Source organism: Gopherus evgoodei, chromosome 19 (assembly GCF_007399415.2).
Source record: "Gopherus evgoodei ecotype Sinaloan lineage chromosome 19, rGopEvg1_v1.p, whole genome shotgun sequence".
NCBI classification, from domain to species: Eukaryota; Metazoa; Chordata; order Testudines; family Testudinidae; genus Gopherus; species Gopherus evgoodei.
The window spans coordinates 9308861-9327450 of NC_044340.1; the positions used below are offsets into that span (position 1 = coordinate 9308861).

The window sequence follows — 18590 nt, forward strand, 5'->3', positions numbered from 1 at the left end:
ACAGTGTTGAAGGCCAGAAGAGACCACCAGAACATGTGGGCTGACCTCCTGTATAGTCCAGGCCACTAACACCCTCCCTTTGCCCCCCCGAAGTCAACAACCACAATCACCCCTCAGGAGAATAAACTAATGTGTGCTGCAGACAGGGAACAGGAGGGACCGAGACCTGACAATGCATGAAAAATACTGGTGGGAAAAATGCCAGAGCTGGTGAGGTGCGAGCTAGATCTGACTCTAGCTGCAATTGGGGCGACTGTGTGTGTTTAGTTTTAACTGGTTTTAAGAAAGACAGAGGGAGGATCAGCTTTACCTGCAAATGAATAAATATAAAATTAGACTGACTGGAACTAGATTAATAATTGCACTTTTTTCCCACAGAAAAGCAAGAGTTTTATAATAACTTATTTAGATTTCAGAAAAAAGTTTCCTATCCCATGTTCCTGGGTGCCCTAACATCATTAATCCATACAATAAATGCAATTAAATTAAATACCAGCCATATTAAAATCAGTTCTGTGGGAACTCTGCTGCCAGCCAGCTACTAACCTCCTGCGTGATCTAGGAAGTGCCCCTCAACCAGACCCTTTCAAAGCAGGTTTCTTTTGCAAAGCACCTAGAAAGTTGCCAAATTCAGGCTATTTGGGACAAAGTAGCAGTAGTGTATGGGGCTGTGTAAGGAATAACTAGGCTTGGAAGAGATGGATTTTTGTAAATGTCAATTTCATCGTACACTCAAAAACTGAGGAACAGCTATTTCCATCGATTGATGATCAAAACTGACAGAGAGGCAAAGTAAGAAAATTGCTGCTTGAGAACGTATTAGAGTTTTGGTTCAAGGACATTTTGCTTTGCATAATTGGACAGGTGGTGTTGACAATTTGTGTCCTTTTATAAAGCTGTAACTTTCTGAATCTCAAAGTCTGGTGTTCAGTAACTATTGCCTGACTCCAGCCCCAGTTTCCAGCCACTCAAAATTGAAATCAATTAAAATTGGAAAGCGGGGGGGGCGGAATGCTTAAACAAGTAACTGCACACCTGTGAAAATTTAACTTGATAGCTCAAAAACAACCAACTTAAAAATCAAAATCAATATTACCCATCAAAATGACAAATCAATAACAATGGGAATTCTGCCAAGCATAGGAATAAGATCAGTGTTTTGTGGAAAAGGGGAGAAAGAAAAGAGCAGATTCGTAGGAGGAGATGGAGAAAGAAACAGAAGGGAAATAGAACATGAGTGTTGGGTTAAAGGTAAGAGGTGTTAGTCTAAGCTAGAGAACCACAGGGTCCATCTGCGTCCTACAGCTTCCGTAAGGAATCTCCTTTATATCCCTGAAAGCACGGTCCTGTCTCCTCCATCAGGCGGGTCCCTTAAAGCTGGATCTTTGGCACTTTGTGCCCTTTTTGCCGTTTCTGAGCAGTGGCTGCTTCCTCTCTCTCCCAGAATGCCCAGATAAGAACTTCAAGTGCAGCAATGGGAAATGCATCCCTGAAACCCAGAAGTGTGACGGCAAGGACGACTGCGGGGACGGGAGCGACGAGGGCACCTGCAGCAGAGGTGAGGACAGGCTGGGGAGGAGAGTCTTGAAATGGGCACAGTTAGTAGCAAGCCACGAACAGGGCTTCTGTTTGTGGGAAATCTGTAGAACCACGACCTTGTGCCAAGAAGGGGATCTCGAAGCTGTGACACAGGGACACAGGTGGGATTCCCGTGGGAGCTGCATGTCACTGGTGTTGCATGTACCAGCATAACTGTGTAGCTGAAACGCCGAGACTCTCGTATTGTTCCCACACCCTTCTGGGAAGGAGCCTAAAAGGCTGTCCCAGACAACATTCCTCCCGGCCTCAGCGTCCTTCTTAGGAGCTAGTGCCTGGGGGGTTCCCCAGCACGGTGCCATCTGGGGCTAACGCTTCTCCCTTTGCCCTGCCTGCAGTGGTGTCGGTCTCCTGCAAGGATTACACCTACAAGTGCCGCAACAGCGTGTGCCTGAGCAAGACCAACCCGGAGTGCGATGGGACCAAGGATTGTGCTGATAACTCGGATGAGGAGAGCTGTGGTGGGTGATGCCCCTTCTCGGTGCTGGTGTGGGGGCTGGCACGCCCGTAAATCAGGGCTTAGATCTTGAGACCTGCTAATTATCTTATGGGGTTGGAAAGGGAGGTTGGGGAGGGGATAGTTTGGGCTCCCGAAAGGACACATTGTGCCTTTTGGAACTGATTTGTTTTGCTAGGGAATAGCCAGACTGTCATCAAGAAGTTGAGGTGATAGTTTGATCTTTGTTTTTAAATTAAAAACTTTATGTAGGACCTACACAAACGCTTTCATTCACACACTGCTGACTCTGCCACTGCAGTTCGCAAACTCTATTCCCACTGCAGCGATAACTCTAATGATCAGTTGCCAAAGCGATTGGCGGCATCAGCACCATTAAATAGATTCCCCAAGGATGGAGCGGGAGTCTGACGAGACTGAGAGCAGGTAACTAACAGGAGTGGTCTCTTTTGTCCGGTTTTTCTCTCACTCTCCCATATCAGACTGTGGGATCCGCTCTTACAGCAAGAAGACCCGGATCGTTGGCGGGCAGGACTCGGAAGTGGGCGAGTGGCCGTGGCAGGTCAGCCTACATGTGAAAGGCCAGGGGCACGTCTGTGGAGCCTCGCTAATATCGGACAAGTGGCTGGTTTCAGCAGCACATTGCTTCCAAGACCAGGGGACAATCAGGTTGGTGGGTGCCGTGGGATTGGGTCTCTGCTACTCTCTAGGGTTGGGCAGACTTGGTGCCATGTCAGACACACGCATGGAGGATAGGAATTGCTATAGCAGATCAGACCAGCAGGCTCTGTGGCCTAGTATCCTTCCACCAGTGGAGGCCAGTACCAGCTGTTTCAGAGGAAGGCATAACCAACACATATATATATATATATATATATATATATATATATATATATATATATATATATATATATATATAGGCTTCCCCCTGCCTGTAAGGGAATAACTGAGAATGTTCTCTCTAAAGGAGAGTTTACTCTGATGCACAGGGGATGCTTCTTTCCCTCCCCACAATTCAGTGGATGCTTTGAATCCTGTTCTGGTCCATGTAATGGCTCCAACCCCATTGTTATCAGATGGCAGCCTCTATCGACTGCCCCCCAGATCGATGGGGATAAGTGCGCTGCCACTGGTCATGCTTGTTGGATGGGATCCTTGACTCCTCTCCAGCATCCTGTTGTGGCTGGTAGTTCTTAGCAAGTGGTGGCTCTGCCATTGGACTGCTGGGGGAACCTGCCATGCTTAGAAAAATGGAAGGGTGTGAGTTTATCATCTCCTCGCTGGTCACAGCTGTTTAAACTGCGTCTCGGGCCACCTTCCAGGTGGTTCGCAGTAGGTGCTCTGGTGTCTTGGGAAGCAGCAACACAAGGATGATCTACTCCTGCCAAGGGATTGGGAGTCAGGACACCTAGGGTCTATTTCCAGCTCTGCACCTGATTCTGACTGTGGGTGGGACCCTTAATTTCTCTGTGCCCATCTGTGAAATGGGGATAATACCCACCCTTGTGAAGAGCTGTGAGAGGTTTTTGGATGCCATGGAAGTGTACGGTAGTGGCATTGTGCTGTGCATATTCTGGTAGAGAGCTTTGCAGGGAAGCTCCATGTTCTACAAAATAGCCCGGCAGCCACAACGGAGTTCTGAGGGGCTCCTGGGAGCCCTATGGAGCTGGTCAGAAAATGGGCACTCTTTCCCCCCATGGCGAAGTTCAATTTCAGTGAAAAAATCAAAATGGGAAGTGGTGCCTCATGGGAGTTGTAGATTGGCTGCCTTATGCTCCTGTTCCTTCTAGGCCGGGTTCCATAGTCAGACTAGATCTCTCATTCTGCGCCTCTCATAATAGGGGCAGGTCATTGCATCATGGGAATCAGTGACTGTAGTGCATCATGAGAGATGTAGTCTATCTGGGGCGTCCAAACCATACAGGAGAATGGGGGCATGAGGTACCTGAACTACTGCTCCCATGAGGCTTTGTGACAGGATAGCCCAAAGAGTCCTAATTCAATTTTCAGGCATTTGTTTGTTTGACTAGAAATCAGACGTTTCTGTGGAAAACAAAGGCTATTTTATGGAAATACAATTAGTTGACAACCCAATTTTGTTTAAAAAAAAATAATTTTTTTTTTGCTGGAAAACCTTTTCCCAGTCCAAACCCTGCCCTAGAGCTGTCTCCAGTTTCACCCCACGTCACCCTGTGGCATGTCTCTGTGCAGTTACTCAGACCCCAAGCAGTGGACGGCCTTTCTAGGGCTTCATGACCAGAGTGACCGGAATAACAAGATGGTGCAAGAGCGGAGCATCAAGAGCATCATCAGCAACACCCAATTCAACGACTTCACCTACGACTACGACATCGCTGTGCTGGAGCTGCAGAGTCCTGTCGAATTCACCACCACTGTCCGGCCCGTCTGCCTACCTGATGCCACCCATGACTTCCCTTCTGGCAAGGAAATCTGGGTGACTGGATGGGGGGCCACCTCAGAAGGAGGTGAGGGGGTCACCTGGGAAGGAGTGAGGGAGGTAGGGCTGGATGCCTGTAGTTGCTCTGGGTGCACCAGATGCCACTTGGCTGATCAGTGTGTAGACCGAGTGGGGAGGGGAAGAGCCTACAAGGTCTTGGTAGAGTCTCACCTCATTGGAAACTCATTCAACCCATAGGCCGCCATTGTGGGGCCCCTGTGCCGAGAATGAAGGCATGTTTCCAGCAGCTGAGAGAGAGGATGTTTTGGGACTGTCTGGAGTGAGTCCAGAGTCTGCTGCCAGACTTTCCCCTCAGCCTGTGCCACACACGCTGCCCCCAGCCCTTGTAGCTGGTTTTGGATCGTCTTGCTGGGAGAAAGTGGGCTCCCGTCAGGAGCCTGGGATGCAGTGATGGGGAGAGGTCGGAGCGAGGCTGGTGGCAGGGCCGGCTCCAGGCACCAGCATTCCAAGCTGGTGCTTGGGGCAGCAATCTGCAAGGGGGCAGCAGTCCCTGTTGTTTTGCCTCCAAGCAGTGTGCCGAATTGCCGCTGCGCATGGTGGGGGCAGTCACTCTGCCCTTAGGGTGGCAGGCACGTTTGCGCGGTGGCGGCAATTTGGCAGCAGCTTCTGTGTTTAGCTGAAGCTGCCGCGGTCAGCTAAACATAGAAACTGCCACCGAATTGTCGCCACCGCACAAACGCGCCTGCCGCCCTAAGGGCACATGGACTGCCCCCGCCGCCCACAGCGGCAATTTGACGCGCTGCTTGGGGCGGTGAAAATTGTAGAGCTGGCCCTGGCTGGCAGTCAGTGGTGGGATTGAATCCGACAGGAAGGAAGGTGTCTCTGGGGCACAGCTGGGTTCTGATGGCTAGAGTTTGGGACAGGGGCTGGGAGGGGCTCGCTTTGGGGGAAGGCGTGAAGTGAGAAGGGAGCATGTTGGTGAGGAGAGCACTTGTTTGCTCGTAACCCTCAGGGCGCTGAGGATTAGGAGTTGGGGCATGTGCTCCCCACCCCAGACTCTATGCACGGAGGGGACTCCCATCTCTGGTCCTTATAGGTGCTGGTGCCACCATCCTGCAGAAGGCGACGATTCGAGTGATTAACCAGACCACATGCAACACACTGCTGACCAACCAGATAACACCACGCATGATGTGTGTGGGGATCCTGACGGGGGGTATCGATGCCTGCCAGGTAGGGGCCTCTGGGTTTGGAAGGGATTTGACCAGATTGTGCTGAAACCCCGGGAAGCGAGGGTAGCCCTTTCTTAGCAAGCTAGGTCCAACACCGTGGCTTACTTTGTGTATCTGTCAGCCCTGGTGCATTCTGGATACTTAAGCAGTCTCTCTCCTAGAGGAGAATTTATTTCCTTAGTGTTAATCAATGGGAATCGCTGATGTTGTCCTTTAACACCCCATCCTTTGGAGGGGAGGTGTGTGTGGGAGGCGTTTGGCTCTGGATTCAGATTTCAAAGCATGGGTCACCACCATTTGCTTGTGGATTTTCATCCAGCCCTGGCTCGCTAGTGCCGGGAAGCTGTTGCTTTCAGATAGCTGTTTGCCTGACTCCTCTGGCCTACCTCTCCGGAGCCTCCGTCTCCCGCATTGCGAGGACTCTCCTGCCTTAGCCAAGGGTCAAGATCAGGGCCGAGACGGCTTTTAGTGCTGCTGCCTGCATAACAGGTTGCCAAGACAGTTCTATTCACCAGCATGAAATTCGCTGGAAGACGGGACTTCTGTTCCCCAAGTACCGTCAAGGTCCCAAAGGAAGGGGAGAAGCTGAAAGAGAAAGTTAATGCAAACATCAAGGCGCTTCAGACACTCTTACCTCCTGCAAGGTCTTTTTAGGTGAAAAAACAAACCACTTGGGAAATTCCCATGTGAGAACTTCAACTTACAGTGAGGGTCGATCACCCTCACAACTCTTACCCCACCTCTAAACACACTCCTGTGGAAATGACCAGCGGACGTAACTTCTAGAAACATTCCACGTCCCTTACGAATTCCTTCATTTGCTTAATAACTGTATGTGGGCAGGGGCACGTTTTTGTGCTCTAAATGGAGGAAGAGCCCAAAGTGGGAGGGGATTAGCCTGGTTTAATCTGCGGTTCTGTTTCCACACAGGGGGACTCGGGCGGGCCGTTGGTTAGCGTGGAGAACAGCAGCAGGCTGTTTCTGGCTGGTGTGGTCAGCTGGGGAGACGGCTGTGCCCAGCGGAACAAACCAGGAGTCTACACTCGGGTCTCCAAGCTGCGGGACTGGATCAAGCAGCACACCGGGATCTAGGAGGGCTCCAGCGAGGGGCTCTAGATCCAGATGGACATGCAGGGCAGGCGGTGCCTCTCGCATTTGGCTCTGGGTCTCTTTCAAGCCGGTGGTTGAAGACACTCCCAGCTGATGTGAAGGGAATCGTGTGTGTATGTGTGTGTCGTTTCCTCCTCTCCCCCATGGGACTGGACCAGCAGGATGCCTGGCCTGTTCGAAGGCATGGGGGGAAGGAGTGGGCAGCTCGGATCCTTTCCCGTATTCTCTCCCCTCCTCCTTCAGGGAGCTGCCCCTAATGTGAACTTAACCCCTACCTCTGGTGAGCAGGAACCTCCAAAGGGAGAGGGTAGGAATCCCACCTCTTCTCCCATCTCACCTCAGCATGAACTGTGACGGGCGGACGTTCTGGAGGGAGTGCGGAGAAACCCCTGCTCATCCTAATCCAAAGGGACAGGGCTGCAGCAGCCACCAGGAGGTGCTGCACCAAGGACACGCTTGTCCATATGTAAAGTGGGGCTGTGTAATTGTGCGCGTGTGTTTCCAGAACTGCCCAGTGTCCGGCAGGTGATGGCAGAACTGGGGGTTTTTTTTAATTTTATTTTGATGAATCCTTTTGTTTCTGACCCTGAAATTGACATGCTCATGAGATGGAAATTCCTTGTGTTCCAATCTTCCACCTGCTCCTTCCGGCCTGTTGTGTCCAGACACCTGCTTAGATGGCGCAGGAGGGATATGCAGCTTGAGTCATCACTAAACTCCCATTCAACTCCTACTCTCTGGTCCTAGCAGCCACCTAGGTCCTGTTCAGATGGACTTTTAGATACTCATTTTTTTAACCATGTTTGTGGTTGTTTTTGGACCAGGTTTAATTGTGAGGCGCTCCAATCCCCCTGACAATGCTGCATGGGGCAGGTTAGATGTCTGTATTGGTTGCCTACTGTTGAATGACCCCTGCAAAAACTCCTCTTGGGGACTCCAATAAAACACTTTTATACAAGAGGTTTAATATCAAGAGATGAAATCTCCCTTGATCTGTCAATGATCTCAAAGCTGACCCTGCTTGCTGAGCACTAGGCTTGTGTACCCTGTGCACTAAGGGATCTATCACATAGAGGGATGGATCTACAGAGCCTGCATCTCCTTGTGAGGGGGGTCGTGCCTAAACTTAAACACAGAGGTTTGGCCCACCAATCTCGGCACGCTGCTCAGATCCATGCAGGGCACTGCCTTTTGGGTCTTGAGGTTTCTCGGCAAGGTTTGTCACACAGATCCACAAGGAAATGCACTGTAGCCTCTGTTGAGGGGCATCTGGGGGTCACATTGCAGAATTCCAGATGAGCCAGTTGCTAGTAAGTTGCAGGGTGAACTTTGCCCTTCCCCCCCACTCCCCGTCTGCCTGTTTTTCACAAGAATGGTTTAAATGTGTCCACTGGAGAGCCTGTGTGTGTGTGTGCGCGCGCGTGTTATCTATCTTCTGACCTGTTTACGGTCAGATTGGCATTGCCACAATGTGCCTTAAGTGTAAGAAATGAAGTGTGATCTCATTAGCTGTCTGTGAAATCCCACGCCTGTCTGTGGGACATGAGCGCCTCCATCCTTTACTTGGTTCTTTAGTCCTTGCAGGAGGCCGAAGCCTCAGGTGCCATATGAGATTGTGGAGACAAAGGGTCACACGATGGTTGCTCTTCACGGTACCCCAAAGTAGGCCCCCAGGCAGTGCGTTGAGATCCTGAGCATGGGGCCGACCCTGCAGCTCTTATGGGGACCAGTGTGAAGACTCTCTAATGCCTTTGGGCAGGATGTGGGCAGGGCATGGACTGGGCACCCCAAAAGGAGACTTCTGGCTTCTTGGGAACATGACTGTAAGCCCTGTTCTCTGTGTGTGTGTATGTGTGTAGTGGTGGTCTAATAGAAGCTATTTTGTGGTTGGCTAGCATTGCTAAGGGGACAAGGTAGGAGTAGAGACCTGTAGGTACCTGTTAATGGCCCCTCTAGGAATCTTTGGTACTTCCCTCTTCTTGCCAGTGCTGAGCCCTGATCCTGGAATTGCTGGCACCTGGCTCATTGCAGGATCAGGCAGCAATCTGCTAGGAGAGGGGGGAGCTGATAAGCGTGTAAAACCATTTGCTCCTATGAACAGCTTGCCGCAGCCCTAATAGAGAGTGTTGCCGTTTTAGGAAATGTCTCTGCCTGCTCCTGGTCCTTGACGCAAGCTGGGCTGGGGTAAGCGGGGGAGTGGGAGCGCTTGATGGCTTTTTAATCTTTTATTTTTTTTAAAAGGAATGTTGCAAAATGATTTCAAATGTGCTGATTTTTGATCTGGTTTCCTTCTGTATATATTGCTCCCTACCGTAGTGTTGTACATACTTCAGAGTGAAGGAAGCAGGCCTTTCCTGCTCAGTTTAACCTCCTTCTGCATTTCTTTGTTGTAAAGTCACTTTTGTAAAGATCTGAATGAAATGGAGAGGCTTGGAGAAAATCTGTATTAAACTGGGGATTTTTATATTATTCTGAACATTTCGTTCTTTATTTTGCTGCACTCAGAGGGCTTGGGGCATTTCGTAAACCTCGCTGATCTGATCTCAAGCTCCTCTGTGAGGGAGGGATTGTTGTGCCTATTTCACAGCAGGGGAAACTGAAGTTCAGAAAGGTGACTTGACCCAAGTTGCAATGGGGAAGGTCTAGGTTGGATATTAGGAAACACTATTTTGCTAGGAGGGTGGTGAAGCACTGGAATGGGTTACATAGGGAGGTGGTGAAATCTCCATCCTTAGAGGTTTTCAAGGCCTGGCTTGACACAGCCCTGGATGGGATGATTTAATTGGGGATTGGTCTAGATGACCTCATGAGGTCTCTTTATAACCCTAATATTCTATGATTGTGCAGGAAATGGGTGAAAGGTTACCAGATTTGGTCTGAAATTCTAACAGTGACAAGGCTGCAAAGAGGAAGCATGGTCCAGTGGTTAGGGCTCTGACTGGAGGCCTGGGTTAAAGTCCCTGCTCTGCCAGATTTCCTTTGTGACCTCAGGCAAGTCACTTCATCGTGCCATGCCTCAGTTTCCCATCTGCAAAATGGGTTAGCCTTGTCCTACCACACAGTGTTGTGAGGGTCAATCTGTTACCCATCATATGGGGCTTAGATGCTCTAGGGCGCGGGGTCAGGTACGTACATCAAATAGATGCTTGTGGATCACTCCAGAGGGTACCAACAGCCAGCCAACCTTGTTGCAGCAGCCCCCTGGGCTGAGCTACAGAAGAAAGCTGAGTGCAGCAGAGAACAGCTGAGCTACAGCAGGGTGAGTAACCCTACGAATCTCTATCTGGTATCAGCCGCTGGCGGCCTCTGCTCTTGGTGCAGGGCAGTGTGATGGCAATTTGTACTTATGCTCTCAGAGAGCGTGGTTTTCACTTTCCCAAATCTGCCTGTCAGAGGCATTGAAACAACCCAGCAGCTTTCCATCCACCTCGGTACGCGCTGCTCCCTGGGAACTGCCTACATGGCAGTGGCGTGAGATCCCTGCTCAAGGCACACCTCTGATCCTGGGCCTGGGGAGAGGAGGGAGGGTTAGCTAGTGATCTCTTGGGCTATAGGAGCATCCTGAGCAGAGCTGGCCAGAAAGTCAAATGCTGATGTTAGGGCTGCTCAAACCTGGGCTTCGGCCCATTGTGGGGATGGCACAAACCATACAACTTGACTCCAGACCTGGGCTCACCCAAGCTGAGGTTCACCGGATCCTGGGCTTTGACTGACTGCCCAGCGTGCTCACGTACCTATTAGCCCTGTGATCAGTGTCCTTTCCCATGCTGGACGGCGGGATGCTCTGTAGGAAAGAGCCTTAGCATGCTGCACATGACATGGGCCTTGCCAAAGGCTGGCTCGGTCACCGATAGCAGCATAAGGAATCAGAGGGTAGCCGTGTTAGTCTGTATCTGTAAAAGCAGCAAAGAGTCCTGTGGCACCTTATAGACTTAACAGACGTTTTGGAGCATGAGCTTTTGTGGGTGAATACCCACTTCCTCAGATGCATGTAATGGAAATATCCAGGGGCAGGTATATATATGTGTGCTAGCAAGCAAGCTAGAGATAACGAGGTCAGTTCAGTCAGGGAGGATGAGGCCCTGTTCTAGCAGTTGAGGTGTGAAAACCAAGAGAGGAGAAACTGGTTCTGTAATTGGCAAGCCATTCACAGTCTTTTGACACCATCAGCTCAGGATTGAACAATTCTGCCTGGAATTCTGCACTCAGGACACCTGCCCATGGGCACAGAATAGGCTGGTGCAGAAAAAGGATCTCCTAGAAGGGCCTTGATTTGTGACTGGAGCAAATTGGATGCAGATTGTCAAACCTAGTAAGAGACTGCCTCAGGTAGCATCCAGTCCAAATAGACAAGAAAGAGGGTGGGAAAGGGGCACAGAAAGGTGGAAATAGAAGCCAGCTTTCCTGACTGTGGTGCCAATGCTCCATCAGCTAGACCATGCTTTTCTGCCCTTAGTCTGAATGACTCTTCCTCAGCTGTACTCACCCTGCAGTTCAGTTTCTGGGGCTCTCTGGGCCCGGGGTGGGGTGGATGTGCTTTTTGTTGCTCCCCCTCCCTAGCTAGTGCTTCCTGTGGGTTTCCTTGCTGGGTGCTTCCAAGTATCCAGTTGTGGGGACTTCCTTGCTCACCAGCCAGGACTGAGCATGGGGGAAAACAACTGCCTTGTTTGTCAGCAGTGAGTCTGTGGAGGTGAGGCACATAAGAAGGGAGGATGGAGTGTGTCTGGGCTTGTGTGTGCGCAGAAGTTACTCCAGAATAAGGCAGGGTGTGAATTTAATATGCTGTAACTATCCTGGAGTAAGGAGTTCCCCATGGAGAGCTATTCCATGATAACACTAGTAGAATCCTTATTCTGGAGTAACTCTGCTGGCCAATTTCCCCATCTAGACAAGCCCTTAGAGTTTACCACGAGCCTTGCTGTAATGAAGCACTGTGACCATTAAGTGGCAGTGCAACCCACAGCCAATTTAGGATGGATTATAGTTCAAAACTCTGGTAGTTGAGACAGGAAAGGCTGATTAGACCCAGTCTGTTCCCTCTGCAAGGGCAGAAGGTGGTCCACAAACAGAAGACGGGTTGTGCTATTTGGCTGCAAGCTGTCAGCCTCCACCCCAAACCCTGCTTTGCCTCCACCATTTATAATAGATCAAGTGCTTTTAATTTAAAAGGGGAGGTCACACTCAGAGACTTGCTGTTTGAAAGAGGTCACCAGTAAAACAAACAGTTCAAGAACCACTGCCCTAGAGGAAACTGGAGGTGTTGTATTTCCTCTGACTTCTGAGAAGCCCCAGCGGCCTCTTGGAATTGATTTAATATAAGGTAGTGTCTAAATTGGAGCTGGCAGCTTTGGGCCTTATCCTTCTCTTGCTTACACCAGTAGCTACTCCAAAGGTACCCTGGCTTTATCTCAGTAAGAGGCAGTGTTGGCCCCTCCTGTTTCAAACATATTAAATACGCAGCCCCTCCCTCCCTATGAGGCAGTAACATGAGTCAAGAGGCTGCTGGGAGACTGAAATACAATTGCACTGGCTGAAATTTGAGTGGATAGAGCTGGTTTGGGCCAGAAGTAATTGCATCATCTTTCTTTGAGGAAAGAAGAACTCCAGAAAGATACCTGAGCTTTTCCCCTCTTACCTTCACAGTGGCATCACTTCCAGCCATTGTCATCAACATGTGCCTGGCTGTCACCTGGACCCGGACCCAGCACTATTGAGGAAGATAGGGACCAACTAAGGAGCCTTCTTGCCAAGTAGGTTAAAGCTGAATTGTGTTAACAGGCATTCAATCATCTCTGGGTACAAGCACCAATAGAATGGGTGACCATGTGAGATGGTGATCCTTTTGCCTCTGGCTGGTCCAAGTCCAGCCCATGCTGGAAGAGATGCAAAGTTGCTACCAACTGACAGTTGTTGGTTAGCCTACAAAAAGTGAGTTGGAGGGTTTACATTACAGATTCCACTGGAAGTCTAAACCAGTGTTTGTAAGAAATTGTGTCAAAATTGGGGGGGGGAAATCAGTTTGAGGTTTTTTTTATTTCAGGTTATAAAAAAAAGAATGACATATTCAAGTGTGTGTGGGGGGATTCCCACCCTGCATGACCATGGAGAAGGAACTTGCACTCCTAGCAGAAAAGGGAGCTCAAGCCTGGTCATGCTGCACAGCTCTGCTGTATTTGTCTGTTACAGAAACAGAATGATTCTTTCTAGGGCTGGTACCTTTCACCAGCATGAACATACTTTGAGCAGTTTGAAACACGCAGGAGAGATTACACACAATAAAAAGCAGACCCACTGTCCTTTAATATTGGAAGCATTCATTTATGTTTTTGTAAACTTTTAGAAACATTGCAGTAAGCTGTTTACAGATAAACCCTCTTTTAAACACTATACAGGCCCAGTGTAAAATCCATTCTCCTATGCTCCCTGTGCTTCTGAACTGTTCTATCAGCTCTGGTGAAGGGGAAGGTGCTGTGCTTAACAGACACAGTAAAATCTACTCCCAAGAATTTAAAGTAGTTCAAGGTTCCTTATCTGCCTTGGAGCTCCCCTACCACTTTCTGGCCTTGTATGATCCATTTATGATCTTTTTGCTTTGTTGCCGGTGGGCAAAAACCCACACATAGCAGCAACTATGAAACTGATCACACAAAGCGGTGGTGTCACAGCCAGAGTAAAACAGACATGTTTTTATCCCAATCTTTCAGTTACATTTATAACAAGAGTTGATACAAAACTTTCACAGAGAAGTGATTACATTAATTAGCCCTGAACAGCTCTCAGTAATCTACTACAATGGTCTCCTCCAGGAGCTAGTGGGAAAACAGTGGTCTCAGCTACAAGGCACTTAGTAATCTGTTTAAAGCACATAGCTCTTTAGGACAGGTGCTAGCTAGAGCCACTGAAGGCTGCTTTGGGGGAAGGTGGGAGACAGGGGCTGAATGTGGCCCCCAGGCATCATTGCTAGTCAACACATTTGAGGAGAGGAGACTGGAAGAGGGGAGGTGGTGCCAGCCTGAGCCAGAAGGGGGGCTGATGCCCCTGGCTCTCCATAGCCCCACCCCTGCTTCTCCTAAATTCTGACCCCATTTCCTCCCAGGCCCTGCCCCCTGGCCAGGCTGTGGCTGCTCCTCAGCTCCCTGCTGCCCTTCAACTGCTCACAGCCAGTAACAGCCACCATTCTAAGGGACCTGGCTCTGGGGCCAAGAGCCCTTGGGGAGTAGGATCCAGGAACCCAGGCCAGAACAGGCAGCTGTGGGGAGTCCCAAATCCTCCATCTGCCCTGGACAGGGCCCCCCGATGGGCAGAGACACAGGGTCAGGAGCTGCTTTCATGGCCCCCCGCAGCTGCTGGTGGTGATGCTGCCTTCAGAGCTGGGCACCCAGCCAGCAGCCACTATGGGGGAGCAATAGTTCCTGCAAGCTTACCACCTGGAAGCAGGGGCTGCACTACAGGGGGAGTTTTATTTAAGAATCTCAGCACTGGCAGCAAGTCTGTCTGTGTGGCCTGGAAAGATTTCAGTGCCTTTTTCTTGATTTCTTTCCAGTCTAGTGAGAAAGGAGTTAGTGCCATGAGAATTATACCCAAGTGGCTGCATTGAAGGCTGGGAGAGAGGGAGTCCCAATTCAATATCTGCAGCTGTCAGCTTGATGATGATCTTGGGCATAAGACCTGCAGAGGAAGCTTACTGGCTACTAGCAGAATAAAGAAGAGCGAGAACCGAAACAGAGCAGAATTCAAAGACAGATTTTTGCAGTGGTGGTTTCATCTCCCCAAGCCTAGGGGGCAGCACCATGGCCTCAGCCGAAATTATAATGTAAGGGAAACTGGGTGGGTTGTGCTGCTTGGAGCAGCTCAAATCTCTGGATCATAAAGAATATGGTCACACTAATGCATGCCAGCCCGATCACCACGGCGAGGATGTTGATGGTTCTTGCAGTGTTGGAGGCCGCCTTTGCTCCTGCGATGTCTCTGCGTGCTAGGCACTCCTCCACCTGGGGACAGAGGCATGGGCTAATTAGTGACAACGTTTTGTAAACTGCTTTCAGATCTGTGTGTTTTGTACCTAATGAATTGACTTCCCCACAACAGGTAAAATAAGAGACCTGTATGGCAGGCAGGTAAAAGAGAAACAGGACCAGATTCTGCTTGGTTATAAATCTAAAGTCGCTCTACAGATTTTACTGGAGTTACTCTGTATTTACACCAACAAACATGAGGGCAGAAACTGGCAGAGTTTTCAAAAGCAGCCCCTCATTTTTAGACATCAGTTTTTGGGCACTCAGCTTGAAACCCCCTTTGGCTTCAGAGCTCCTGAGTTCTTGAGAGCTGTGGGGTGCTCTCTGCACCCCTAAATCTAGTCCGTAAGGTATCACAGTGGGCAGACAATCAGTGACTGTGCCTGAACATTTAGGCTTGGCTGACTTGTCCAAGGCCATGCAGCAGTCTGCTGTTCTCATGCCTGGAAACAGGGGTGCTTCATGCTTGGGTAGGTCAGCTCTCCCTCCTGGGGCAAGATGATTCAAGTATCAGAGTGCAGGGCGGAATTTAGATTAAATCTCTTCCCTTTAACTCATTTGTGTTACAACTAGATTCTACCAGGGGATCAAAAGTCTCAGCCTCTCAAAGATACTCAGTTCATCTAGCCCAGTGGTTTTCAACCAGGGCACATGTAACCTTGGGGTACACTGAGGTCTTCCGGTGTTACATCAACCCAGCTAGGTGGTTGCGTAGTTTTACACTAGGCTATATAAAAACCGCAGTCCAAGTCAGTACAAACTACAATTTCCTACAGCCAGTGCCTTGTCTATTCTGCACACAAATGTAAGTACAATATTTATATACACAGATTTTATAATTGGTAAAAATGAGAGAGGAAGCCATTTGTCAGTACTAGTGTGCTGGGACACTTTTGTATTTTGATGTCTGATTTTGTAAGCAAGTAGTTAAGTGAAGTGAAACTGGGGGGTACACCAGACAAATCAGACTCCTGAAAAAGGTACAATCACCTGGAAGGGTTACCACTGCTCTAGCTCTTGGTGGCATGACCACCCCCCAATGCTGTGACGAAGAGTAACGTTGTACTGTTCCGTACTTCTAACAGAGGTGTAACACCCCCACCCTCTGTCCAGAAACATATTTGCAACAGAGTTCTGCTGAAATAAGCCAGCAGTCACCAGAACAGCCAGGTTGAGCAACAACTTTGAGAATGAACCATCTAACTGAAAAAAAAAAACCCTTATCTGGTCTGTTATCCTCCCATACATTGGTTACGTGACTGTTTCCCCCCCCCCCCATACATTTTAATATCTTTTAGTGATGGTGAGAAGGGTTTGTCAGCCCAAGAAGCAGCTGTGCAAGACTCCCCCCAACTCTATTCAGTCAACTTGTTTCACCTTTGGAGTGACCCGCCCCCTCCTGGAGGTGAGTTGTGTTTTTTTTCCCCCCCTTCAAACTGTTCAAACCTGCTGAAGTTTCCATGAAACAGTGTCAGCCGGTCACACCCCAATCCAGCAAAGTGCAGTAGTGTCACTGAAGTCCCAGTGGCTTCCACAAGGAGTGTATACTCGTGCTTAAGTGCTCTTCTGGATTAGGGTCTTAGAATGTGTCTACATTCGGGTTGAAGCCACCAGGGCAACTACACTAATGCAAACCCCGAGTGTACATGTGTCGCACCGATGCAGTGCACTCTTGTTTCATATCACACAGCATATTTACACTAGCTTACATTTGTGCAGCTGAGACCTTAATAGACTCAGCCAAAGTCTGGAACAACAAGCAGGGTAGTGAGCTGTAGTGGCCAACCAATGAGTATTTTTTTTTTTAAATTAACTTTGAAAGGGTCACCTTGCATTTAATACACAAACTAAAATGCCCCAGTGTCTATTTAGAGATGGTCTCTCTCCTCACTGTATTTTAAGCCCTGTTGCTTCCTGTTTTTGAAAGCTTCATGGGTTAGGCAGAAGCCACTGAACTCTGTGGGTTTAGAAAGTTTTTGCTGCTCACAACAGAGCTGACATCCTGGGAGGAGAACAGAAAAGGCTGTTGAGAAAAACTGCGCAAAGCACTGAATTCCAAGGAGGGGGCTAGACAAGATGATTTTAAAATGAGTTTTCCGTCCTATTCCCCCATCCCCTCCCTTCATTCTCAAGTCCCAGTTAGTCAGCTCCTGCCAGGATCCTGCCCCACAAGCTGCCTGCCCATAAACATATGGGGTCAGAATCAGCAACATCAAATCACAGTTTTCAGACTTGAGTGACTGCACTGTAGAAGGCATCAAAGGCCTGGCCTTCCCTCTAGGCCATTGCTTCAAATCTAGTCCAGGTTAGGAGCAACTACGCATGGTTACTTTGGCTGCGAACAGTCTGCGCTTCAAACCAGGAAGGTTTCGAAGCAGAGGAACTGCCAAGTTCAGCTCTGAATATCCCCAGGGGTGGGATCGATCTAGCTTTTCTTTTGTAGCTTTGCATCCCACCAGCAGTTATTCGACTATCACAATATTACTGCAACAGGATTCCCACTGTGAAGGCCTGGGTGATAGCCTGGCAGCTGCCAGGTTGACCTGCCTCCCATGAGCCGTGCAGATCACAGAACCGACACCTCCCAGTAGGCACTATCCCACACTGATCAAAGGGAATGTCTCCAATGGCAGCGTAATAGGATATTGCTGGGGAACGCCTGCTCTGGTCACCATGTAGCCTCTGCTGGGCACCTCTTTGTTTAAGGAGTCAGCAGCGGGCTAGGGGCTCTCCTGCCATGCATGGGAGTCCTGTTCATGCTGGCATATCCAATGCAAAATAGGAGGTTAGGGTGGATCTTAGGTCATCTTTGTTTTGGAGGGGATACATTGGGTCCAGAATCCTACTAAAATGATCGGAAGAGACAAGAGTTTAATCCAACTGCTGTGTGAGAGAGGTTATTCTGACATTTCTTTGCTTTTACAGTCAATCGTCTACTCACTTAAGCTACTGTTACAGGTAACTATGATTACAGGGAGGGGAATTGCACTTTACTTTCTCCAGGCAACTTTCTCTCCTGATTTGTGGGTCACATATAGCAATGGGGGGAGAAGGAGTGTTGAGCTGTAACTTGTCTAAATTAGACTTGTAAATGTTTCTTATTCTGGACACCAGGCCCCCAGGAATTCACCAAGAAAAGTCAGATGCACCAACGGGCAGGCTTGGAGGCTGTCTGAAACAAGGCTGCACTTCGACTTCGCCACTACTGTGGGTAAGGAAATACAGGGCATGATACTGGAGGCAGCCGGCAACCTGCTAATGCCCTAAGAGAAGCTTATGAGATGTCTCACAGCTACATCTCTTAAGAGGAGGCACTTGCCAAGAGGAACAGATTCAGGATCATCATCTTTGGTGTCCCATACTAACTACAGGGGTGGAGTTGGACCATCTACCACCTTGACTCGTTCAGTGGGGCCGAGCAGACTTTTAGACAGTTGCTGACAGCTACCACACCCACTTCCATGTGTACGTGACCATCTTGAGCTAAGTGAGAAGTCGAACATGTGTTCAAGTCAGGGTGTATTGCCTGCACTGACATGATACAGTCCTGATTTAAGAATTCTGTATTAGAGGCTGGTGCCATCGGCTTGATTCTTAATGTTACCCTCTCACTGTACAATTAAATCGGAGTTGAAAACCAGGGCCTGTATAAAAGTATGGCTGTAAAGGGTTTCATATTGCTTAGTTCAGGGCAAGATGACTACACTTGTAAAACAAGGTTTTAAGGTCTATTTACTTTGCAGCCCTGCGGTAGGAAGTCT

The 18590-nt window shown here is 49.2% G+C and overlaps 2 protein-coding genes across 4 annotated transcripts in view; one reads left to right on the forward strand and one right to left on the reverse strand.

Annotated features, from left to right (window-relative positions):
- ST14 (suppression of tumorigenicity 14) overlaps positions 1-9290 on the forward strand; it is a 45247-nt gene extending 35957 nt beyond the window's left edge. For all 3 annotated transcript variants that reach the window (XM_030538416.1, XM_030538417.1, XM_030538418.1), the window contains exons 14-19: positions 1445-1558; positions 1935-2057; positions 2536-2722; positions 4265-4539; positions 5569-5705; positions 6635-9290. In XM_030538416.1, the coding sequence (XP_030394276.1) occupies positions 1445-1558; positions 1935-2057; positions 2536-2722; positions 4265-4539; positions 5569-5705; positions 6635-6796 (998 nt within the window). In that variant the 3' untranslated portion in view covers positions 6797-9290. The remainder of the gene's footprint in view (positions 1-1444; positions 1559-1934; positions 2058-2535; positions 2723-4264; positions 4540-5568; positions 5706-6634) is intronic.
- A 3800-nt stretch (positions 9291-13090) lies between these two features.
- ZBTB44 (zinc finger and BTB domain containing 44) overlaps positions 13091-18590 on the reverse strand; it is a 179029-nt gene continuing 173529 nt past the window's right edge. Inside the window, 1 exon segment of the mRNA XM_030538086.1 lies at positions 13091-14805. Coding sequence (XP_030393946.1) covers positions 14611-14805 — 195 coding nt within the window. The 3' untranslated portion in view covers positions 13091-14610.